At 33.7% G+C, this 27,170-nt stretch overlaps 1 protein-coding gene across 3 annotated transcripts in view; it reads right to left on the bottom strand.

Moving 5' to 3' along the window:
- The window catches only part of PIK3CB (phosphatidylinositol-4,5-bisphosphate 3-kinase catalytic subunit beta), a 149,484-nt gene that overhangs the window by 49,051 nt on the left and 73,263 nt on the right, over positions 1-27,170 (bottom strand). For all 3 annotated transcript variants that reach the window (XM_032487583.1, XM_032487592.1, XM_006177472.3), the window contains 7 exons: positions 23,319-23,542; positions 20,691-20,870; positions 18,089-18,259; positions 17,114-17,191; positions 3,754-4,005; positions 2,890-2,986; positions 345-475 (listed from right to left, as the gene is read on the bottom strand). In XM_032487583.1, the coding sequence (XP_032343474.1) occupies positions 345-475; positions 2,890-2,986; positions 3,754-4,005; positions 17,114-17,191; positions 18,089-18,259; positions 20,691-20,870; positions 23,319-23,542 (1,133 nt within the window). The remainder of the gene's footprint in view (positions 1-344; positions 476-2,889; positions 2,987-3,753; positions 4,006-17,113; positions 17,192-18,088; positions 18,260-20,690; positions 20,871-23,318; positions 23,543-27,170) is intronic.

Below are 27,170 nucleotides of genomic sequence, written 5' to 3'. Positions count from 1 at the left end.
GTCTTTAATCTGAACCAACCTTTCACTATACATTTCACATGTTTAGAATTACATATGAATGCATGTTTAAACTGAAAAGGACCTCACAGAATAACCGAATTCCCCATTTTACAAATGAAGAATCTAAACTTCAGAAATGCCTTGTCTCACCTGGTCAGTGATAAAGTCAGTACTAAATAGAGTTGGCTCCCTGCTCAGTGGTCCTTCTACTGTACAAAGCTGTAAATGTATATGATATTTTGAAAGAGAAATAGACATACAGAGCTTAAACTATGAACATAAAGAGCCAAGAACTAATAATTCAATTACTTCATACATAGTGGCCCTTTAAATAATTACCTTACCTTATCAAAAGGAGGGTAGTAATAAGGTTGCTTTTTATTCTCTGGAAATTTGATGTGCAAAGCTGTTGCATTTTCAGTATATGGATTTGTCTGAACAGTTCCCATTGGATTCAACATTTCTTCAAGTTCATCTAAAACATGCAAATAATCATGATTTTCAAGAAAATGTTTCTGAAACTAAAGAAAAACTTAAATGGATTTCAACCATGAAAATTACTTAAAAAGTGTGTCATCTAAGGAAGTCTGGCAAACAACTGTATCAGTAAGCCTCTAATTTTCTTAATGCTTGTCACAAAATTTGAATGTGAATTTATATACATCTTTAAAATGAAAAAGTTAACAAAGATTAGTAACTACCTCACCTTTTTCTTCAAATTTAGCTAAGTATTCTCAATCTTTGAAAAAAAAAATTGGAATAGCTCACTTTCCATCAAAATTAGGTGGTCCATAGGAATTTATATTATTTCATCACTACATATCAATTTATTAATCACATGTGTTTTGATTTCATGGTCATCACAGTACCCAAACCGGTATTTCGAGAGTCATCAATGACATTCCTTTTGACAAACCTAACTTTGTTAATGTTCCTCTATTATCTCATAACTGCTAATATATTTAAACACCATCTATGGTAGTTTCTGAAACATTCCATCTAAGTAGTATTTCTTTAACCTCACCAACTGCTACTTTCTTCAAGATATTCCTTCTCTACCATCTTAAATATGGTCTACTCACAGAATGATGCATGGAATCTTAGAATTTCAATGTTTTCTTAAACCCTGAGTTCATATAACTTTCTTATTTCACAGATATGCAAACCGTGAAGAGACATTAAACACAGGATGAGAGAACAGAGTTACCAGCACAACCTAAAGTTTCCCCTCTCCAAACTAATTTCTCTTTTCTTATAACTGATTTTTAGCACAGTTGTTCTTTTATATTTCCATTCTGTCCAGGCCTAATATCCAGATAGTATGCACACTCAGAATTATCTCCCAAAGCTAGAAAGTCTTTACAAAGTATTTATAGGTTTCAGTTTCTTAATCAATCGTTTGCTTATCTTTTAATACTCTCAAATCTCACAGATTCCATTTTCACCTGGACTGAAGCAATTCTTACAATTTATGCACTTCTAAAGTTGATTTCTCAGTAAATTACAATCCTACACTTGTGCTGTCTAGAATCATTATACTTAATGTCCTATCAAATGCAACCAATGAATATGATTACATACCTTCTAACAATGACTAGGAACTCTAGATACTAGGGTATTTGTAGTTCCTTTGTGTCTGGCTTGCTCCTACTCAGATAAATGATAATTCTAGAGCTGAAACATGCAGAACAAGTATCTCCAACATTTTGTTAGAGATAAATGCAGGTCCATGGTATGCCAAGTGAATTGCCAAAAATCGTCAATTTTTCTAAAAATATCAGTCAAGTTGCTTGGTGATTCTGGAGAACATGTGTGAGTCTAAATTAAGATTTTCAAAAAACTATACTGCTGAAATGAATAATTTTCACTCTATAGTTTCTTTCTTAGGAACTACATTTCTTAAGAGGAACTATAGTTACAGTGTGAACTATAGTTCCTCTTAAGAAATGTATACATGCACACTGCTCCCCTATATTTGGGAAACAATGTGACAGCGAAAAGTATTGAAGATACATGCAGGAAAAGGCAGGAGTAAGAGAATGTATACAAATAAAACATTAGGATGTGAGCAGTTTATAAATATGTCTGATTATCCAAAAACAATTTCTCAGGTAGCAACTACTAATGTAGAACATTTTTAAATGTTTGTCACCCACAAAATAATTTTTAAATGCAAGTAAGTTCACAATTTTACTAAATATATTAACCAAGCATAAAGACAGAAGAAAAAAAGAAAAAAACACCCACGATTCTAATGCAAAGAAAACACTAAAAATTCCCAACATTTGGGAAAGCAGCATGCAAGGAACAATGGAAAGAGTTGAGCATTATTTCGTACAAATCCTAGGTTTGAATTATTATGTAAGACTGGGTGACTTCTTATCTGAGCTTCACTTTTCTCATCTGTTCAATGGGATAGAGCCATCTACCTCATGGGGGTACAAAAAGTAATTTGAGAAATACAGGGGTATGGAAGGTGCTCCTCTTTTACCTCAAATTTCAAGCTAAAGCCAACTAAAGAATAAGTGTTTCTACTATTCTTCCCTTGTTAGTTAATATTCCCTCTCCTAGTGCAGAAGTAGAAATACAGTACAACTAGCAGCAGTAAGAGGTTGTTATATAGAAGAAATTGTTTCTTAGGAGAATTCCTCAAAAACCTATAAAAAGAAAACATTTAAAGAAGGAAAATATTCATCAAAATAAACATATTAAGATACAAATCACTTTTTGAATATATTAAAAATAACCTTTGGAAATCTGTTGTAGAATAAACAATAAAAATATGAAATGATGGTTTCTTTACTGGACTGAAAAAAACACTGAGTCATAAATGTAGTCCACATGCCAGAAATTATTCTTTAACACTAAGGATTAGGATGTAAATCTTACCAGGAAATGAAGACCAGCTGTGCAGTATTATATCTCCAGATCTCAACTGTCCTTTAAAGTCAAAAACCATTGTATTTACCCACGCTACAGGATAATGCTGTTGAAAAAGACACCATTCCATAAATATGCTAGGAATGAACTTTAAGGTGTGAACACACACATGCCCTTTGTTTCAATAATGCTGGGTCTAGAAATTTCTAGAGTTCTAAATGATTTCCCCAAAAACTTATGCAATATAAAAACAAGATGTACATGGAAAAATGTTCAACACCTTTATAATAGCTAAAGGAAATCCTAAAAGCCAATTAATGTCTCATAACAAAACAGAGTATCCAAAAAGCAGAATATTTATTGTACAGCCATTGCAAATGATGAGAAATTTTTAATGATTCAAGAAAATATGTGTGATATAATACCAGGTTATATGTTTTAAGAGCTTCCAACCTATATAAATCTTAACTTAGGAGAAGGCAATGTCTCTAGGTATTGTAGAATTTATATTTCTAAAAAGGAAGCACCAAGCTGATAGGACTTTTATTTGGACACATAGACTAGTTAATTTGGTCACAGTGTATCAAAAAACTATAAATATTTGAACATTTTGAGTAAAATTCTAACCAATGACAGAAAAAGCACTCAGAAAGTAACTCTTCTGTGACTTCCTAGACAATAAAATTCATTTTAAAAAACTATATGATAATAACATTCTCACGTTAATAGATTCAAATTCATGTAGATAAATACAGTAACCAGTTCTTTTAATGTATAAATTTCATGTCCTCATTCTAAAAAACTTTTCATAAAGAAGGAAATGTTATTACTATTCCATTATAAAAAATTTTTCAGAAGTTAGTGCATAATTACCACTTTTCCAGATTTCCTGATGGTCTGATATTTAGAGGGATTAATAGTTTTAGTTGATTTCTTCGTTTTGACTTTATCCAAAACTGCATAAACAGCAAAACATAATCGAGCCATCCGTGGCAGGTCACAAGTATTGATATCAAATTCCAGTGGTTCATTCCAAATGTGATCATTTTTCCCTGATATCTCTGAGCTTACGATGGTTTTACACAGGAGTTCAGTACCATGAAAAAGGCCAGCCCTGACATGAACCTGTAATGATGGAGACAAAAACAAATACAGAATCATATATTGAACCACCGAAACACCTCTATTTTGGACGATGAAGAAACACACAGTAAAGAAGAAGCAGACCAGCTCTAGGAAAGCCTATTTGTCCACAGAACCATCAGACTGTAATTAATCAGCATATACTTCACTAAACTGTTCATTTAACCTGTTTTTCATTTACTAAGTAGACCAGCTGAAAAATGCCAGAGGTCTCATTGGTATAAATGGGTCTAAAGAAGCCAAAACCGTAAGTGTAAAAACTACTATCATATGCTTACTTCCACTCACTTCATTTACTTGGGGCTTTGTTTTAGTCTTCTATATAGTTGGGAAAGGGTGGATAAAATGTGTCCAAGTCTCTTTCTACGTCCAAATAATTTATGAACTGGTCTTTATAAAAGTCAACTTAAAGATAATCTATCCATATTTATAATTATCCTACATATCACTGTCTTTCATTTTTTCTAGAGACTCAGGTCCAGAGTGATACAGAACATATGTAAAATGTCCCAGAAAGTTTTACTCAGTTATTTAGTTATTTAAAAAAAACATGACAAGGGGAGGGTACAGCTCAGTGGCAGAATGAATGCTTAGCATACATGAGGTCCTGGGTTTAATCCTTAGTACCACCACTTAAAAAATAAATAAATAAACCTGATTACCTACCCCCACCAAAAAAAAATAATAATAATAAAAAATAAATGACATGATTATCTCCAATTTAAAAGTGAGTGGTAAAAGTAGAATTAAAAACAGTACCAAAACACTGAAACTGACTCAGTGAAACCCTTTAAGGCCAAACTTTTTTATCGATTAATTCGGATGTGACATTAGCACACAGCAGTACTCAATAAATATTTACTGAATAAATAAATACAAATGTGGAATTACTTAGGTTTGTCTTTCTTTAATTAAAAAAAAGCTTATCAATAAAAATTTTGACTTTTTTAAAGAGTTACTACCCTAATTCTGAAAAGGAAGGTAATTACTGAAGAATATCTAGATACTAAAACATATTTTATAGTAATATGAAATTTTAAATGTTGATAATACTATTAACTTTTTACATTATTATAAGTATTTATAGTATTACATCTATGGGTTTAAAACCTAGAAAATACTTCAAATGATGCTCTGATGGCATAAATAAAATTATAGGTTAGGAGACTATACACTTCACAGTGTGACAGGGAAAGAATGGCTTACTTTAACAAATAGTACTCATTTATCTAACTCCCACAAAATAAACAGATGGATTAAGGGGTTAAATATTTTTAAATCACTAAAAAACTAATTTAAAAGAAAAATTACTAAAAAGCTATCTATCAAAATAATCACTGAAGTTGGTGATGGGTTCATGGAAGTCGATTATACCATTCTCTCTACTTTCACCTAAGTTTGAAATCTTCCTTTAAAAACATTTTTAAGTTAAAAGAAGAAAATTGATTATTTACACCAAATACAGATAGACTATTGTAACACAGAAAAGATTAAAGCATAGGAATTACAAAGAATTACTAAAACACTTTCAATAAACTCCCAGGCCAGCAGGAACTTTTATCTGGTTCCCTTCAGCTTCATAAGGAAAGGGGTATTCGTTCTTCAAAGCTCCCGGTTCCATCTTGCTCCAACTGCCCAAGTACTTAGACCTTCCTCCTTTGCTCCTCTGCATTGGGAAATAATCCTCCTCCCCAGTAGGCAACAAACCTATACAAGTCTCTCTCATATCAAACTCAAAAAAAATTGTCCCTAGAACCTAACTAATCCTAATGAGAATGGCACCAACATCTACTTAAGACACTGTATGTCTCTTATTTTCAACCCATCATGAAGCCTATACTGTATACTAGGGGAATATAATTTATTACACACTTTTAGATGAAAAATGAAATACTATATATACTCGTTAAAGTATATTCATATCTTGACTGTGTGAAGAATACAAATAAAAGTAGTTTATAGTAGGACAGCAAGAATACTGGTGATTTGTCATTCTCTTATGTGATCTCAGGGGGAGAGTTCAGCTCAAGTGGCAGAGTGCATGCTTAGCATGCACAAGGTCCTGGGTTCAATCCCCAGTACCTCCTCTAAAAATAAATGAATAAATCTAATCCCCCCCCAACAAAAAAAGTAATTAAGTGATCTGGGATTATATTTTATGTTATCTTTAAAATAATTTTAAAATTAATATTCTAGGAAGTATCACATAAAACAGCTGGATGGTCTAAATTTAAGATCCTAATCACTAACACCAAATGCACACATCAATCCAAAACTCATTAAATTTAATGAAGGTATATATAAGTGAAAATGGAAAGGATTTTTTTGGTATTACTTTTTAAAAACAGCCATTCAGGTTTCTCTCCGTTTTTTAACCAACAGTTTCAAGATTCAGTAGCCATAGTCTTAAAAAACCCTCGTTTAACTCCATGGCTCTATACTACTTTAAATGACATTTCCCTGTGTTCCCTGAAATTAGGCAAAAAGTCTAAGGACTTTCATTTTCAGTTCGAAAAGAACATGACAAGGATAATTACAAATAAGGACTCACGTAACAGCAGTTTTAGGAAATCTTTGTGTCTACCTTTATGCTATCCTCAAAGTATCTAAACTATGAGAAACTAATAATACTAGTCTTTTTAACAGCCAAGACATGTGCCAATATGAAAAGGAGAGGCTTGGGTCTTTCCTTTATTGTTGAATGCTCCTACCTAATGCTTTTTAGCTTTTACTGTGTTAATTTTTTAGACTCCCATCTGTACAAAATGCAATAAAGATAATTTTAATTTTTTTTTTAAAAAACAGCCCCCCATCCAACAAAAGTCAAGACAGAATAGGAGTATGAGTATACTGACATACAATTTCTCATTTTCACAATTCCTTTATTCGGTAACGAAAATTTTAGCTGCCTGTAAGAACTATATAACAATTACTTTCTCCTAAGCAATTAAGAAATGGCTCCACCATGAAATGCACAATAAATGGCATTTAGTGTTAGTAAAATTACATGAAAGGTAGGAAGAAAGAGCACCAAATCTGGATTTCTAAGGTTTTTTTTTTTTTCCCTTCCTAATATACCTGAGGGAGACTGGGCATCAAACAATCTCCCAATGGATGGGAGATTCTAATTTATCATGAGATTAAGAAACGTTCCACCACTGTTGTACCAAATATTACCACAAAAGGAGTTCAACAGGCAGAGGAGTTAGAGGAAAAACCTACTGCCCACACAAAGACAAACTCCCCTGGCATGCCTGAAGAACCAAACATAGTCTAGTATAGGTAGACACACCTGAGGACCATGGTAGGTGCTTGAGTTGGACAGGCCTGCAGCAAAGTCAGTGCCACTTAAGACCACTAAGCAGGAATATAACTTACACAGTTAAAGGACTACTTTGCCATAAGAAAGTAGAAGTGCTTGGGTATAAGGAAAGGTGTGAAAAGAGAGGCAAGGAGAGCAGTGGGGAGGCTGCTGTTGTAATTCAGCGAAAGATAGAAAGGCTTGAACTATGAAAGGGTCTGGAAGACAAAGAAGAAGAAATAGATAGTAAAGAATATTAATGGGGTCAAGTCAACAGTATGTGAACAACTGGTTAGCTTTGGTAGGTAAGGGAGTCGGGCAACTCTAGTTGCTCTACCAAATATAAGAGGAAAGGCAGTCTAAGGGGCAAGAGAATGAGATGGGGACAGTAAATATAAGTTGGCCTTAGAAATGTGTATGTAGCACATGAAAACAGAGTCAGTAACTAAAGAGAAATCTGGGCTAGAAGCAAAGGCTTGAGAATCATAAGCAAAGATAGTACAGTTTTTTCAATTTTCTTACAAAGAAGGTATCAGTAATTGTTTTCCAAGATCTGAAGGATCTGAGTTAGAGGAAAAACACTAAGAGGTGTGGAGGCAGGGCCCACATGAAGCAAACAATCCATCTGACCTCAGAGGTCCTTGACCTCAAAATCTCCATAGTACTTCCTCTCACTCCCCTCAGCCATAGGCTCCTACAATCACACCCTGAATTTGACTTCACCACACTCTAACACCTTCAAGTGAAATTAATTCCCACATTTCACTCTCCAACTATCTCACCTGCCAGCTCACTCCAAAACTTCCACAAGAACAATTCCCTGCCCTCATTAAGGCCTCCATTTCAAAAATAACACCTCCCCCACTTCTCTATTAGTTTTGTTTGCCTTCATCCCCACCAACTCTCTGCCAATGCCCATATTTCCCTTTGTCATACTCAACTGAAGTCAGTATCCTGGATAAACCTAATTACCTGCCTCTCCTCGACATCAAATATTTTGGGGCAGACCAGCACATGACTGACCAATGTCAAATGTAAATTATTCTTTCGTCGCTGTAAGAACTATTTTTTACCTTTTCTTCACTGCTAAAAACTTCCACAGTTACTCTCCTCTGAGATGCACCTCCCTCACATTCAATACAACTACGGAAACAATTTAAAGCCCTATTTAAGCTACTTGTTTTGTCAGGTTGTCTATTACTTGAAGATGACATATCTTAAAGGATACTTCCTATCTGTCAATCTGTTCTATTTAGAAGTTATAAAACATTAGAACAACAAAATACTAGTCTACTATTGTGTATAAGGAAAACAAGTAATGAAGAAGATCAAATTATGTACCTAATATAAAAATCAGAATCCAATACTTACCAACTAGAGACAGATCATTGTTACTAAACTGTGAAGTCATGTGGGTGGGCCAGATTGAGGATGTGGTATAAGGTGCATGAAGTAGAGGGCTTACAGAGTACCTTCTTCCTGAAAAATGTAGGTTATTTCATAGACACGTGACACTCCACAAATCTCTGTGCAGAGGTGTATGGGTGGCAGGGTAGGGGTTAGCATGTATTCACACATGAAGCTTAGGAACTTCATGTCTTTACAACTAGGCTCGGTTGATAATCAAACTACATATGCTTTGATCTCATATACATATGTCTCAGATATTTATATCTGAACTTAAATGCTCACAACAGTCTCTGCTACCTAATCTTTATCCAAAACCCAATTTTGAATAAAAATACACATATATAATTTCCAGAAAGATACACAATATATTTATTTCTTTGGAAAAGTCCAAAGATTGTCATTTAATTCAAGACAAATCACACTGTTGAGTACTTACACTGAATTACTTTGGTCTCATATAGAGTGACTTTCTCTGAATTGCACTGTTAATATTATATATTAAGTCTATCCAGTGAAAGATATTATAAGAGATAGATATGTGAAACATTATTTTACCTACTATAATGAAGCAGGCAGGGGTGCTGATGCCCACCGTATCATCATCCACTGTGTCTCCTTCATTAACGAGCTGCCAAACATCTCTCCACTTCCAATATGAGGATGAACTACAACCACATGACTAATGAGACTGTTTTTATCTTAGGAGATTCTGAATCCTATAACTGATCATGTTTCCTTTGCTTTGGCCACTAGCTATACTGCGCAGAGAGCAAAATCTATAGTCCACAGCAACCAGTTATACAGGATCTTATTATACACATACCTACCGCAAAAAGTCAAAATTTTATATATATTTTTGTATACATATAAGAGAGACTGTGCGTGTGGGGGTTAGGGGTATGTAAGCAACCTTACCTCAAATTATTTGTGAAATGAGATTAGGTAAATCATAAATAAAACATATATAAAATATATTTTGTATCTTCTGTATGTTAAGATGGAAGATAGGAATTTCAGAATAAAAATGATATTCAAGTCTTATTCTCAGTGCCATTTAAGACATGAATTTATCACTTTTTGTATACAGAATATAGTTTATTCAGAAAAATCACAAGTTTAAAATGAATACTGGACATTTTACGCTGTACACCAGAAACTGACACATTGTAACTGACTATACTTCAATTTTTTAAAAATGTAAAAACAAAACAACAGAAAAAGAATATTTTTCAATGTTATTGTGATAAAGATAAGCTACTTAAAATAAATTGCTGAGCTTAGAAATGTTTGCATCTCTTGGTTTTTGACAATTTTTGAGAAATAAAAACAAATGAGCTCACTACATAGTAAGTACTCAATAAACATTACTTAATACTTAAAAAACCAAAACAAAAAAATGGTAGTTATAATTTCATCAACCAACTTCTGGCAGAATTCAGATATATGGAACAAAGTAAAATTATGGATCAGTTGGCTATAACGCTAAAAAAAAAAAAACAAAAACTCAAGTCCTATCTATACTAGCTGTAAACAGCAATAGCTAATAAAGGGTGTGATGTGAAGAAGAATAACAATAAAGGATGACTCTAATATGGGTGTGGTAACAATATACAAAAAGAGATCCTGCACATTCTAAAGAAACCTGTTGAAATATCAATCATTATCTAATAGTTAAAGTGTGGTTTATTTAAATAAAGTCATTCTGATTGAGAAATTTGATAATTCACGAAAATGATTAAAGTTCATGCATGGCTAAAAGGAAATGAGAAAAAAATCATCTACATTTAAAATAAAATTAAAAAGTTGTGTTTTTCTGAACACTGAATCTCCTGTAGTAGGAGGCATTAAAAAGAAGGTTTTTGTTTTCAGAAAAAGCAGTGAGAAAAACCAGTCTCTAAACTTATATGTGAAATTTTGCCAAAATTGTCACATTTCCTGATGCTCTGAATCATCTTCAGGCTCTGAAAAGTTAAGAATTTCAAAGCACCATCATGCTTAATTAATACAGTCACATGTTTTATTGTCCGACTTTAGTAAACTTGCAAAGAGATACTTTTTCACAAGCCCCAGAATACCTGGAGATCAAGAGAAGGCAGGCTTTATCATGCAAAGGACTTTCCACTGTGCTATAGCAAGGATGTGCCAAGTCTACACACAGACTGCATTCCTGAACTCACCAATTAAAAATGTTGTGTTGGGTAAGATAAGAAACTTTTCCCCAACATCAACACCTAATTTCTTTCTTGTTCAACAAAATGGCCAAAATCCACTACATTTTGCCTTTTGATATTAGGCACCAAAAAAAAAAATCAGTAGCATAAGTAGCCTAAATTTCCATGGTTTCACTTAATTAAAAGGCATGTTTGTTCTGGTTATGGGAGGAGTCCTGTGCTGCCTTTAACTAAGGATATAAAGATGTAAGAGAGAGTCATAGTAAAATGTATTAATTCATTGCACAAATATTTATTTTGTGCTCCAGGCACTGAAATAAGAAGATAAAAAGATTAAGATAGTTTTTTTCTTTCCCCAGGTTATATCTATTTTAACAGGTTTGGAGTGCTGACTGAGAGTCATATAACTAGTCTTCTGAGTGTTATGATTTTTGACTAATAAGGGTGAAGTTATGATTTTTGATATGGAATGTATCTGGGCTTGGAACTCTCTGGGTTTATCATGGTTGGGGCTCATTGGACTTATTGAATCTGTTATAGTTGTATCTTTTGCCAACTTTGGAAAGCTCCCAGTTATAATTTCTTTAAATAGTTTTTCTGAACTGCACTCTTTCTCTTTACTTTCTGAGACTCGGGTTACACAAATGTTAGACCTGCTGATATTGTCACAAAGGTATCTGAGGGTCTGTAGAGTTCTTTCTCCTCCAGTCATTTTTCTCTCTCTGTTGTTCAAACTGGAAAATTTTATTGATTAATCTTCAAGTTCCCTGACTCTTTCCTTTCTCATTCCTTCCACTATTGAGTTCATTCAGTGAGAGTTTTTTAATTCTAGTTATTTATTTTTCATATGGTTCCTCCTTGTATAGTCTACAGTCAGCCCTCCATATACATGGGTTCTGCATTTGTAGATTAAACCAACCACTGATCAAAAATATCTGGGGGGAAAAATTCCAGAAAGTTATAAAAAGTAAAAATTGAATTTGCTGCACTCATAACTATTTACATATCATTTACATTGTATTAGGTATTATAAGTAATCTAGCGATGATTTAACATATAGGTTGTATTTAAAAACTATGCCATTTTATATAAGAAATGTGGGCATCCATGGATTTTGATATCCTCCAGGGGTCCTGGAACCAAAATCCATATAGATACTGAAGGACAACTGCATTTCTTGGGTAAGACTTTCTATTTTTCTATTCTTTTCCACTGTGTTTGATCTTAGTTGTTGGAGCATTTTTATAATAACTGCTTCAACATCTTTGTGAGATAATTCCAACATCTATGTCATCTCAGCAGTGATGTCTGTTGATTTTCATGGTGTGTACAACTTGAGGTTTTCCTGGTTCTTTATATGCCAATTAATTTTGAATTGTATCCTAGACATTTTGACTATTATGTTATAAGACTCTGGGTTTTGTTTATATTCTACACAGAATGTTGATTATCTTTGTTTTAGGAGACAACAGTTAGGTTCAGGCTGCAAGTTCCAACAAGCCTTTTCTGAGTTGTGGTTCCAATACCGGTTCGGTTTTCAAACCCTTTGCAGGGCTATTTGAATCTGTCCTATGTGTGCACCATACAGTTGACTAGTCTGAAACTTGGGTGGTGATTTATGCCACCGTTCAGTTCTCAAAGTATATAGGCATATATCCATACACATACAGCTCAGGAATAAACCTCTAAGTTTCCTGAGCTCTTCCCTTTCTGAAATCATACAAGTATTTTTTGGTTGCCTGAGACTCCCTTTTTCTTGTTACCTAGTCAGAAAACTGAGGCTTTTTTGACCTGTACTTCCTACAACTATGCCAAACAGAGAAGGAGAGAACGGGGGCGGGGAGGGAAGGCCAATAAGGATATGCCCCATTCTCTTAGGACTACAATGCCTCTAATCAGGCAGGAAGGTTCAGCAGTACATTTCAGTCCTGTCCCCACTGCTGTTGCCACTCCCACCACGACCACTGCTACTGCTGCCACAGGACTTCTTGGGAAACTAGGGCAAATGAGAACAGAGAAAAGAAAACAAAAAAGAGAGGGGGAAAAAATGTGGAGATCCCCCCACTCACTCTGAGAGTCAGAAAAACCCATTCTAACTAGAGCTATAATGAGAGGGCTTTCTGAGCTCTGTTTGCACTAAAACCATCTTCTAGATCTTGGGCAGCACCAATTTCAGGCTTCTGCTAAATATTAAGATGCACACCTGTAAGGGGAAATGACACAAGGCTGGGAAAAGATTGGCCGGGAAGCTGTATACTACAGAATTCTAAACACTTTCAGCGTTTGGACATTCAAGTGTCAGCCAGTCCGAGTAGTGAATCCCCATTGAACACCTAGGATTATGTTACAGACTCCAGAGAACTGGGACTGTGATTACAATGGATTTCATCCCCATGATTAGGTTATACAATATGACATAAGTGGCTTTAAGGACAGAAGATTATCTTTCATGGGCCTGACCCAAAGGTATGCCCTGTAAAGGGACCAGGCTCTTCTGGCAAGAGATTCAAAGCATTAAGAAGGATTTGATCCTTGAGAAATTCTCTGTTTCTGGAGTTGAAAATAGAGAGAGCTACCAAGCCAAGACCTGGTAGATGCTTCTAGTAACTGAGAGCAATCCTCAGCCAAAAGCCAAGAAGCAATTGAGAAGCTCAAATAGCTTGAAACAACCGCAAGTAGCTGAATCTGGTCATTAACTTGAATCATTTTAGAAGCAGATTCTTCCCCAGAGCCTTCAGGAAGGAATGTAGCCCAATTAACACCAGGATTTCAACATTATAGGACCATAAGCAGAAAACAGAGCCACACCTTGCCCAGATTTCTAACCAAGAGAAATATGAGCTAATAAGTAGGTATTGTTTTAAGTGCTGGATTTGTGGTAATTTGTTACACAGCAATAAAAAAAAATTTAAGGGGCTATTATGAACTTAATGCCAATAAACTTAACAACTTAAATTCTTCAAAAGACAAATATTATCAAAGCTGATACAAAAGAAACAGAAAATATGACTAGCTATATATCCATTAAAGAAATTAAATTTCTAATTAAAAACCACCTCACCAAGAAAACTCCAGGCTCAGGTGGCTTGGAGTAAATCCTACCAAACATTTAAGGATGAAGTAATCCTATATAAACCTATCCTATACAAACCAATCCTATATAAACTTGTTCAGAAAATTGAGGTGAGGGAAAGCTTCTCAACTCAATTTATAAGGTCAACATTATCCTGATTCCAAAATCAAAGACATTATACAAAAAGTGCAGTCCAGTATTTTTCATGCACATAGATGTAAAAATCTGTAACAAAATATTAATAAATCAAATTCAGCAATATAGAAAAAGGCTACTATATTACCACTGAGCGGTGCATATTTCCAAAACACAAGGTTGCTTTCAACTTCTGAAAATCAAATTAACAGACTAAAATATAAAAACCATACAATCACCTCAATAAGTACAGAAAAAGCATTGGACACAGTGAAACTTTCTTCTATTCCTTTCAGGATAAAAATGCTCAGCAGAGTAGAAAGAGAAGAGGATTTCTTGAATAAAGGGCATCTATGAAAACCCTACAGCTAGTATTATGCTTAAAGTTGAAAGACTAAATGTTTTTCTTTAAGATTAAGAACAAAACAAGAATGTCTACTGTGATGGTTAATTTCATTTGTCCATTTGACTGGGCCCTGGGGTGTCTAGATATTCTGTGAGAGTGTTTTTCAATAAGATTAACATTTAAATGGTAGACTGACTAAAACAGATTGCCCTCCTTAACGAAGGTAATCCTAATCCAATCAGTGGAAGAACTGAATACAACAAAAAGACTGATTCTCCTCAGACTAAGAAAGAATTCTTGCCTGACTACCTAACTGCAATAGCAGCTCTTCGTGGGTCTTGAGCATACAGAACTACAACAGGAACTACACCACAGGCGCCTCCAGGTGATTAGGCCTTCAGACTCAGACTAGAATAAAACTATCAGCTCTTCTGGATTTCCAGTTACCAACTAACCCTGCAGATAGCCAGGCTTAACCATCTCCATAATTATGTGAGCCAATTCCTTAAATAAATGTATGTGTGTGTGTGCGCGCGCGCGCGCGAATATATATGGAAACGTGGACATCTGTGTGTACGCGCGCACACACACACACACCTTACTGTTCTTTTTCTTTGGAGAATCCCAACTAATATATCTACTCTCATCATTCTATTCAACATCATACTGAAGGTCCTTCCCTAACACATTAAGGAAAGAAAAAAATTTGGAAAAAAAGAGTAAAGCTGCCCTCCCCTGGCCAGATTTCTCTTCAACACTGTACTGGAACTCCTAACCCGTGTGGCAATTAAAAAGAATGAGGAATCTGTAACTCAATAGAATCAAATTTAAAAAATAATAAAAAGAATGACATATACCTACAAGAAAGCCATGCAGTACTTGCATTAACTTACTTAAATTCAACTATATAGCCCCACTGGAAAAAGAAAAGGGGTAGGGAGGGGGGAACTAGACAACTAGACAGAATGGAGTGGGAGAGATACTTTAAATAGTACATTAAGCCCATTACTCCTAAGAATATATGGCCACAAACAACAGAATCAGTCCAGCTTGAAACAGCTGATGGAAGCTGGTAAAACCTATGGAAATAAAATGTCACTCACAATTTGTCACTGACAAAGAAATAAAGCATAATTGCTCAAGAAAAATAAGCATGTAGTGAATGCTTCTTTAGGAAGAAACTGGGTAATAAGAGAAGGCTGCAGAGAAATAATAACTACAAAAGAAATAAAATAAGTAACAATAAGCTAGTAAGTGGGAAGAACAAGTAGGAATTCCCATGTAAATTATACACATGTACATATAAACCACTGAGCAAAACCATATATATATATATATAAAATCATATTCTATACACACATACACACACACACACACAATTAAAAACTAAATATGACTTGAGGGTAGAGTTGCCTATATATGAGTTCTACCTTTAGAAATACCCAAGGAATGCTATTGAATATTTAATAACCCAGAGGGCTATGCGAGATACATTACAAAGAGAAGAAGTCAAGTTATAGAATAATATATATACCATCCCTTTTGTTTAACAAACCAAACCAATCAACAAAATAAACACAACCAATACCCCTTCAATCCCCAAACCATGTTTATAAATATTTGTATAAACATGAATGTCACCCAAGATTTGTTGACCTTGAATCCCGTATGATGGTAAAGAGATAGGGAGAGATCTTTTTTATTAAATCATGTTTGGGCTTATTTTTTACCTGTTGCAACAATCAAGTTATACTGTTTGCAATTGGAAAAAAAATTAATAAAGAAAATTTAAATTAAGTTAAGGAAAAAGTTAAATTAGCACTAAAATAAAAACAAAGGCTAAATGCCTTAGCAATTTAATTTATATGCCATAAGCATACTCATTAAAAATTAAAATCTAGCTGAGAATATAAGACAAAGACATCCCTTATTTTAATGACCGCTACCCAAAGAATCTTTAATGTCCATTTATAAAAGCAAGTCATTGGTAATCTTTGGCAAGGTGCTCCTGAATATATCCTCATGCCAGCAAACATCTCAAACTAACTGAATCTCTTTCTTGGATCACAGAACTATTCACTTAACTTCCTGCCAAGCAAAATAGAGGAAAATGCATGCTTTACATTTTGAGACAAAATGCCTTGTTAAGTCTTTACCTAATTATATGGGTGGTGCAATAAATCCCCATGTGTTAACAAGCTGTGGTCTACAATGTAGTCATCTATTTTATTTCAGGAAATAGTATTACATTTTCTGTGTGTTCAGCAAGTTTAAAAGGAAAGGGAAAAAAAAAAAATGGGCTGAGAGAGGCTGAGTGCAGCTCTAAGCAAGGGTGAGAAAGCAGAGTAAGCCTGTACAGAAACATGTGACCCATAGTTTTGGCTTAAATTTTACTTGCTGAATTCCTGATCTAAAGCAATTTCTTTCATACAGTATACCCTGGGAAAATGTCAATCTTTCCAGTACATCTCCAATTATTCAAAGAATATTTTGAAACAAAAATTCTAAATTGTCTCATAATAAATTACCATATTCTACGTCCTATAAGTGACCAATATAAGAAAAACTTAATATCCAATGAGACAGTCACTGAACTTAGTGAGTTATTCAAATAATAAAGCAGAAGACAGATTCAAATCTTAACAAGTACTCACTTTTACAGTTTCTTCTGTGTTAAGTTTATTTCCCTTAACCAAGACAATGTGGAAAGGGTTGTTATTTTCCCAAACATGCTATAAAAAAAAAATGAAATAAATACAGAGTATTTTAAAGAAAGAATTGAATATTTCATGCTAGCAATGAAATCATCTTATCAGTTCTCATGTCCATTGGCAAAATAATGAAAATAGACCTCTGAACTAACAACTAAAAATCAAATATATTAAATTAAGCATCACAACCACTAGCACTTAGTTCTCATGGCAAAATAGGCAGCATTCTAATACTGCTAAGAGATTCACTAAATTAAACACCATACACAAATAGTATTAACAGCTTTGGATAAATTAAGAAATGACCATATAAATTAATATATAGATAATCTTTTAATTATCAAGGAATGGTTAAACATGCAATTTCTTAAGACTGAAGAACTATTTAAAAACTGTTAACTATTCCAATGAACACAAACTTTAGATTTGCTTTATATAAATGTATTACATTTTAGAAAAAAAAAATGCCTTTGTTACATTTAAAGCTTAAAAGTAATCAATAAGAAACAAACTATACCAAAAACACTATTACAGATAAGCTGACAGAAATGAAATATACCAGAAAATCAACTATCTCTGCACGTCTAACTTTTCTACCAGAATGTCTCAACTTGCTCTTTGAAGTCCTATGTTTAGCTCTAATTTCAAAATATTCCCAATTTGATGGCATTTTTCTTTAGCATCAAAAGATAACAGGAAACATAAATAGCCTATTTACAATTACATGTAGCTTAAGTAAGGAAAAAGAATAGTAGCCAAAAAGATAATTACTAATAAATGGTGCTGGATCTTTGGAAATATGCATTAGTTTCCACAGAAGAAGAATTGAACAAAAAATGTATTTGTGAGGCTTAAGCATACAACCTAACAGAATCACATGCCTTTTGGGGTCACCAAAGGTTCACACACAAAACTTACAGAAATAATTCGAGTTTTCTTTGGTGGTAAAGGAAGAGGAAGGTTAGACGAATTTCGATTTATGGCGGCCTCGATGGCAATCATTTCCTGTTCGTACAGCTTCTTGATCTTGCAACATTCCACAAGTATAAAATGGGGCAAGGTCCTGTTCATCACACAGTTCCGGATATACTACAGTGGCAAGAAAGAATAAGGGAAGGATTCTCAAGCAAAACATAAATCAACAGAAGAATAAAATTAAGCTGAACAACACTAGAATAAAAGTACTGTTAAAGTGTATCTTAACAACTCATGTCAAGAATATGAAAAATTAAAATCACAACATAAAATAGTCACCATTAATTGAACATCTAAGTATTTAAGAAATGAACTAGACACTTCTTAAATGTTATAACTCATCTTTCTAACTCTAAGAGATTTTCCCCCTTTAATAGATTACAGAACTGGAAACCAGAAGGTTTAAGTTATACACCTAGTATCTTTAAGAACTGGATTTAAATCCACCTGTTTGATTTTTTTTCTGTTCGCTAAACCTTAGAAAAATATGTGCATCAGTCTAGATGTTTTTCCTTCTCCTTTCTGCACTTAATACCCAGCAGTATGACCAACTGGTGTATCCTCCCAGGAGCAAGACTTGATCATCATAGACTGTGATGCCACAATGTAAACTGACCAGTAAGTCAGGAAAGGTGAATATGTGGTACACATGTGACCATTTTTTAAAAAGTCCTACACTTTTCTATGCATCCCTGCGGTAGACCTGGTACCTTTTCAGCACAGGGTTCTAGGTAACCATTACTGTCTTTCCATGAAAAACCTACTGGCCATCCCACCTGGATACTCTGTTTCATTTCCATGAAACCAAGATTGCTGTCCAGAGGCATGTAAGAAAAGGAGTGGTATTCACATTACCAAAGATTCCTAATAAAATGAACAGAAATTCAATGTATTCCTCAGTAGAATAAATTTTCTATACAGATATAAAGTATGATTCAATATATTGTATTCAATTGAGAACCACTAAAAATACATTTTTGAAATTAAACAAAAAACATTTCCAGAATGGCCTATAAGTGGGAGTTACAGTATTATGATAATTATATTCATTCAAAAACCTTTCCCTATGAAAAATGTATCATTCCATTTCCTTCATGCCCCTTTGACTACACTGCATATTTTCTTTCTCATATGACCTTGTACAAAAACTGCACACCTGCTTTTATTCTTCTTTGTAATAAACAAATTCCAGTTTGGGCAAAACAATGTACTTTCCTCTTATTAAGGTTAAAAAAAAAAGTGTTAAAGACACAGGAGACTACTAAAAAGATGACAGAACATGAAGGGAAGAAGTCAGTACTTCTATGTTACTACCAAGTATTTTCCACCTTCCTTCTTTCTCTCATGAGCTAGAGTTCAAGCACTTACCATCGGAATGCCACAGATCCCAAAGCTGTACACAAGGTTATAACAGCTGCTAGACTTTCTACCTACTAAACCAAGAATTAAAGGCTACACTAAAAATATGAGGGGAAGGGTATAAAATCCCCGTTACCTGCTAATAAAATATAACTCCTTCTCAAACAGACATCACTTAATAAATGGCATGCCTGTAGCCCACTTAAAACAAAAATCATAAATAAGAGCAATCATGTATTTTTCTAAAATCCTGTTACTATCTACCCCTAACTTCGCACTTAGTCTATGTAACAACCATATAATTCTTTCTGTAACAACCATTTTTTAGTCTTCAAATGTAATTTCAACAAAAATATCAAGTTCCTAGAAAGTCAAAGCCAGGATCCTATTCTTTAAATAGTATACCTTCTGGTAGGGGAAGTGATGTCGCACTGCACATATCTTATTTAAACTCAACTATACTCCAAAAATAATCTAAGGCACTTCAATGTCCTACATAAAACATCTACTCAAAAAATTAATGATTAAATGGAAATAAATATCTCAAAGACTAACAAAGGCTTTTGAGGATGGTCAGACCTAATGCTTACAAAATTCCTACCACATATGGAAGTAGGGGAAAGGGGAAATTATACCTATAAATATTAGGCTGATATTGCAAACTTTCCTAATACACAATGAAAATTTATATGACTTTACCTATTTAATTGATAATCACAAATAAGTTTTTACACAATTCATTTAGTGGCCACTTAAAGTATTTTCTATTTTTTTTGATATTTCTTATTGAAATCATTATATTTATGTGATATAGTAAGCAACTGTAACGAATTGCATTAAGAATTCATAATCCTATAGAAAAATATGACATAACACTCAATGAAAAAGCAGAATACAAACACAGAGACAAAACACATACACACACATATAAATGCATATAATTATTATCAGAAATACATAGTATAACTGCAAGTAAAATGATGAAAACATACCAAAATGTTAATTAACAGTGGTTATCTCAGAAGCAAGTAGGATTATGAATATCTATTATTTAATTCTGTATTTTCTTTCTGTAGGCTCCAAATATTCTACTATGACAACACATTTTTTTGGATCAGAAACTTAAGTTGTTTAAATGCATACCATACACACACTTCTTTGGAAAATTGATAGTTAAAACAGATACCTGGAACTGAATTAGGGGGTGATCACCAAACACATACTCTACTCTCCCACTGACTTGCAACACATAGTCATGGGGGCTAACTTCATCTTCTTTCCCATGAATAGTCGAACGTTTTTGGATTGCCAATTCATTTATTTTGATAGGATTCATGTTAGGAGATACTTGAAAGCTAAACACATCCTAAAAGGGGGAAGTAGAAAAAAGCAATTTTATATTTATGCTGAAGAAAATTACTCTTTATACACTTGTGCTTATTATTAGTATTATTTGTACTACATTGTATACAGCCATGTATAATGTTTATATATGTACATTTACATTTAATATTTAGTTTACATTTAAAATTTCAGTAAATTTTCTTTCCCCCTACCAATCCTGGATAACCAATTTTTTTAACCTAAAAGAATACCTTGCTACATTTCATCTCATTTTTACTTTAGTGTTCCCACATTCTGTATCCCAAAGCTGGTCATCAGCAGTGATGGTGAAAGATCCAAATGAGAATTTTATAGAAGTGGGCAGGGATGGGGGGTGGGGCAAAAGAGAAAATGCACATATGACGGAGGAGGTTGCCAAATGTTTCTTTATTCTGAGGTTCTGCCATTCCTATTTTTTTGATGGTAAAATGTTTATTTACTTATGAAATCAAGTTGGCGATAAATTACAGTTTAGGATTTTTTAAAAATAGTATTACTTGCCTAAATAAAAAGCTATAATAAATTATATGTGACTTCTAAGAATTATTTAATAACTTAAAGGATTTACTATTCTATATGATCCAAAATTCTAAGAACTTCTGGTTTAATCCCTGGGGAAGTATTTAGCCACAAGAAAAGGAGACTAAGGAGAGATATGACAGCTATATTTCAACTATCTGAATATTTGGTGTAGAATGAAGGGAGACTGAATGGATACTTATTCAAACAGGAAATTATAACCAGATGGGCAGAAGTTACAGAAAGGTAGTTTGAATATTTTTAATTTTTTTAAATTCAAAATTAAATGTGTGCTTGCTCACAGTGAAAACATGCTGCGTCAGGAGGCTTCCCATAGCACAGGATGTATTTGGTGAGAGACACAGGATATAAGGGATGGTGAAAAGAATTATTAAGTTATACAAAGAGTCTACATACATGATCTCTAAACTCCTTTCACCATTAAGTTCTATGACTGCCTGGAATCCAGTAAGATTTCACAGTATCTGTATTTCTCTTATAACTTCAAAACACTTCTTTTCACATTTACTTTGTTACAATGATGATCACATTAAAATCTGTATATCCAGTAGAGATTTGACCCATATGTGATGAAACTCACACTGAGCTAGATGAACAAATTGCCCAGAGTAAGAATTTTCAAGTTGAATTCTAATCGCCTTTTAACAGTAAATTTTATTATTCCAGCTCTTTTAACAATGCAGAATTCTGTAAATGGTATTTTAAATTTGATCTTTACACTTTATGATATCCAAATCTTGATTGACTTAAGTTGAACTTTAGTCTCAACATTATCTCAGGACAGAGTGACAAACTGGTTTTTTTTCCCTAGACAAGCTTCCTTTATAAAATCCCAGAAAGTAGGATCCTTTTTTTTTCACATTTGTCCTAACAAATACACGTATTGTTGGAAAGGAGGCAGAGTTGATAAAACAAGAAACACCTGGATAAAATTCTGGCTCTACCACTGCCCAGCTATGAGGCATGGCACACAAAGAAAACAAACTTCTCTCCTTTTCAGTTTCTTCACTTATATAGTGGGGATAAGATAACAACACTCTACAGAATTGTTATGAGAAGTGAAGAATATATTTTAAAAAAATATACCTTTCACAGTCCCTGGCATAGTAAAGTGCCCAGTACAGAATGGCTACTGATAGTTTTTTCATTGTTGTTATCATACTAATTGAATAACAAAATATCCTTGTACTCCCACCCTAATTCTAAGACCAGAATCTAAATGATAAAATGAGCATACTTGATACAAGGATAGCAGCATGATCTAGTTTGTACTATTGCAGTAAACAGTCAAATACAGATTAACTGTATCTATACTCTTATAATGCTCAATTCCATTTCAGCATTTAATTCACATATTCACAGAATGCAAATGTAAGAATATGGGGGGGGGGAGAGATCATTTGATCAAAACTTTCATTTTACAGGTAAGAGAAAAATCACATGGGAAAACAAAATTATATCCATATTAAACAACATTATCTAGACCAGGGGTTGGCAAACCGTTTTTCTAAAGGACTAGGCTTTGCTGAAAACATATAGGTCTCTGTCCAATATTCTTCTTTCTTTTCTTTCCTTTTTTTAAAACATCCCTTCAAAATTCTTTGAGTTTTTTACATCTTTTTTTAAAAATAGAAAAACCATTCAAAACCACTGCAGTTTGCTGACCCCGATCTAAACAAACATACCACTGCATCAAAAAACCATATATGTGTAAAGAATGTGTCAACTTAGATTGTCATACATAATCCTAAATGCATTTCCATCTTAAATCTCAAAATAGTCTTTGTAAGTTTTTACTAGGTGAGCAACAGCCTCCTCTAAGATTGGTGCTGCATTCAGGTAAAATTAACAAATTTATCACAAAGTATTTCTTAAAATAATATACTATTACCTGACAATTTTCAAAATGAACAGCCACAATAAGCTTTCCTCCATAAAGCTTATCTTCTAAATTCTCAAGGATGGATGGTTCATGCTCTGGTGGATAGGTCTGCTTTAGCCAATCCATCCAAGACAATCCCACAAGCGACTGAATCTTTTCCTCACTGAATTTGCGCATTTTTATTCGGAATTCATTAACTTCAGGATCCTTCAAGGCATCAAATTCATGCAGACCTAGACAAAATTTTTAAAGGTGTCATTCTGAGTAGCTAATAATAACGAGAATACAAAATATATTCACCAAAAACTAGCTTGGATGTTTGGTTTTTTATGAAGCAAACAAAACTGGGCAGGAAATACTACGATAAAAAAATTTTTTTAACTGGGCAGGAAAATATTATGAAAGATAAAAAGAATACTCAAGATAAAATAACGAATTTCATGTATAGAAGACAAACATACAATTAGACTTCTAAAGAATACAAACTTGAAACCTCTTAAAGAAATGCAGTTGGTTACCATTTTTATAATCACTGAAATTCATAGTACCGTTTTAAAACCACACATGAAACATCCACAGTTCTTCTCTACAAATTGAGTAAAGTGCATTTAAAGTATCTAAGAATCTGAAAGCTTTACAAATAAACCTAAAACTTATTACTTAACTTAAAACTGAGTAAATTTAAATTTTATGGGTTAAACTTTTAGCTCAATTGTGATTTTTCAACAATGGTTACAATATATCAGTCAAAAATCTCATAAACATAAAATTATTCTTTGTTATATTTAATTATGAAGCACCTCTGCCACGAAGACAGTTTTTTCATAAACTTAAGATTATTCTAATAACTAATTCTAGAAACCTAAAACAATAAATGAACATGTATAAATTTTTATACATGCGTTAATTTTTATCTACCAGATTGGTAAACATTTTAAAGTTTGAAAAAACCTAAGCTGAAACAGTTACAGAGAAACAGGCATATTTAATATTTATTAGAAATTACACACACACACAAACATGCGCACACGTGCCCACGCACACACTATGACCTCAAAATTCCACCAACAGGAATTTCAACCTAAGAGACTCAGGACCAACCAGTGAAAGAGATATGCTCCCCAAACCAATCACATAAGATACTCAACTTCTCTTGAGCCTCCCTCAGCTTCCTCCTGCCAACAACTTCCAATTAAGCATACCTGAAAAGCCATCCCCTTTTTCCAACATCACTTTATTAACTTTATCACTCCCCTGCCTAACTCTGAGTCACAGACAAACATAAAGTTTCTTTACTATAGCAAGCTCTGAGTAAACAGTCTAATCTCATTTGGGTGATGTTTATTTCCACAAACCTATGGAAATAATTGTACAGATAGCAAGGTATCAGTACAAGCATGTTCACTGTAGCTTTGTTTATAATATAAATGAAAAACTGGAAATAACCTAAAGTTAATCATTAAGACCTGGTTAAAAAAATGAAGATACATCCATATACTATGAGATGAGTAGTACAAGTGACAAAATGAGTAAAATAGATCTGTGTGTTACGTTAAAAGCCCCAGATATATTAAATTTACAAGGCAGGGACAGAATACATCTCCCAAGATTTCTTTCATGCAAATTCAAAAGGAAGCATATAAAACATGTAAAAAATTCTGCCTTGGAAAGAAACTTGAGGTATTATTAATAGCATTTCATAGTGTTAGGGAGGTAAGCACAGTACAGAGGGCTATTACTTTTCATTCCATAAGGCCAAATCAATACTGAATTTGAACCTACACTATTTGAATATATGCATGTCAATAGTGGATTTATATGCACGGTCTATTTATATCTATTAGAACAGTAATTATTTCTAAATAAAAGCTAGCATCAATTTGTGGTATTAAACATAGAAAAATTAAAATATTTAAGTTGCATAATGAGCCAAAGTAAAATCTTGAGGGTACAATACGATCTCTTGGATAGTTTTAGATCTCTAATGAAATTTATTACTCTAAGTCAGGTATGAATGCATGGTAATTTAAGCAGATTAGCTTAAGAATCTTAGAACTTCTTCCTCAGCACTGTTCAAACTCTTTCTAGCCACAAATCATCGGTATTACAGGTAAGGAAAGGTAAATGAGTACCTAATACTTCTAGCAAAAATCAAACTCTATCTTCCTTCATCAACTAAAAGTCACATCTAATCCATTTCTAAATGTCTCTCAGTTCTGTCTACTTCTCTTAGTTCCTGTAGCCATTACCTTAATCTTGGCCATCAACATTCCTTCCTTGGATTAATTACTACATCAGTTTTTCATTAATTTCTCTACTTACAATCTTAATCTCTCTGAACTATTTCCATTCCCCAACCTGAGTAATTTTTCTAAAATGCAAATCTGCTCATGTTCGTCACCTACTTAAATTCCTTCAATAGCTTCTCAATTGCTCTTATGAGTTAAGTCCTACTTTTTATAATGGCCTAGATGGCTCTGTATGCCCTGAAGCTGGCTGTCTCTCTGGCCGCCTTCCTGCTTATCCTAGCTGTCCCCTTTAGCAAACCATAACCAATTTCTTTTATTCCTTGAACAGGCTATCCTTCACATATGCCATTCCCATTTGCTTTTCCTTCTTCCAACTCCTTTCACCTGCTCAACTGCTAATGAGCACTGAAGGTTCAATTTAACTGTTATGTCCTCTAAGAGGACATCCTTGACTCATCCAGTTGATTTAAATGACCCTCCTTCACTTATAGCAGTTTATACACTGTATTATAACTGTCTGTTTACTAATCTGTATTTCCCAGTGGATCGTGAGCTCCAAGCAGACAAAGACCACATCACCCAAGTTCACTACTGTGGTCCCAAGTATAAACACTCAACATAAACTACTGAATTATAATCACTACTGTTTTTGTAATCTTTTTCAATGTATCATAAATAAGGGATTCTGTTCACATAACTATTAGTGTCAACTGAAAAGTACAGGTTTCTTTAATTCATCCCAGACTCCCTAGATCCCAATCTCTTAATAATCTGCTTTTTAAAAAAAATGATAAAGCCTGAATTTGGGAACCACTACAAAGATCTCTTAAAAATAAAACTTTGCCAAATATAAAAAGTTAGGCTAAGTAATTTAATTTTAAACCTAGTTAATTGCCGGGGAGGGTATAGCTCAAGTGGTAGAGCACATGCTTAGCATGCATGAGGTCCTGGGTTCAATCCCCAGTACCTCCTCTAAGAATAAATCAATGAATAAACCCAAATACCTCCCCCCACCAAAACAAACAAACAAACAAACAAAAACCTAGTTAATTGCCTATGTCTTGTGGTATGAAAATTTGACAGCAAAATTTCAATTTTAAGATGAGTACCATATTTACAGTCAAATATAAACTTTTGGTATTAAAAAAGTTTTGAGTGGACAATGACTTCATACTAAAGATGCTGTTAAAATCCTACAGACTATATATTTCCTTCATGTTAAAGATAGGTCGGGGGTGGGGAAGGGAGTGTTCAAATACTTTTGTCAGGGTGCTGACAAAATTCTCTGATCAAGATTTACCACTGGGTGTTTGGAGAAATTAATGCAAGAGCGTCAAGTATGTTCACTATAGAGAATAATCAGAACCCCAACAGCAGCTCTGTAAATAATTATTTAGAATAAACATAGAAAATAAAATGATCATCTTTCAGGAAAAGGTATTTTTAGACCCATCAAGGCAGTTATATTTGTAAAGGTTCTATTGTTTTCTTTGGGGAGGAGGAGGCAGCAAACTTGTTCCTGAAGTTAAATTGAAATAATTGTTTATTGTTTTCCCAGGAGGCATGACCTCAACAAGTCCCGGTTGTAGTCATCACATACAAATTAGCAACT

The sequence above is a fragment of the Camelus ferus genome, chromosome 1 (assembly GCF_009834535.1).
Source record: "Camelus ferus isolate YT-003-E chromosome 1, BCGSAC_Cfer_1.0, whole genome shotgun sequence".
Lineage (NCBI taxonomy): Eukaryota > Metazoa > Chordata > Mammalia > Artiodactyla > Camelidae > Camelus > Camelus ferus.
Note: the sequence above shows the minus strand (reverse complement) of the source record. Positions and strands in the feature narration are given on the sequence as shown.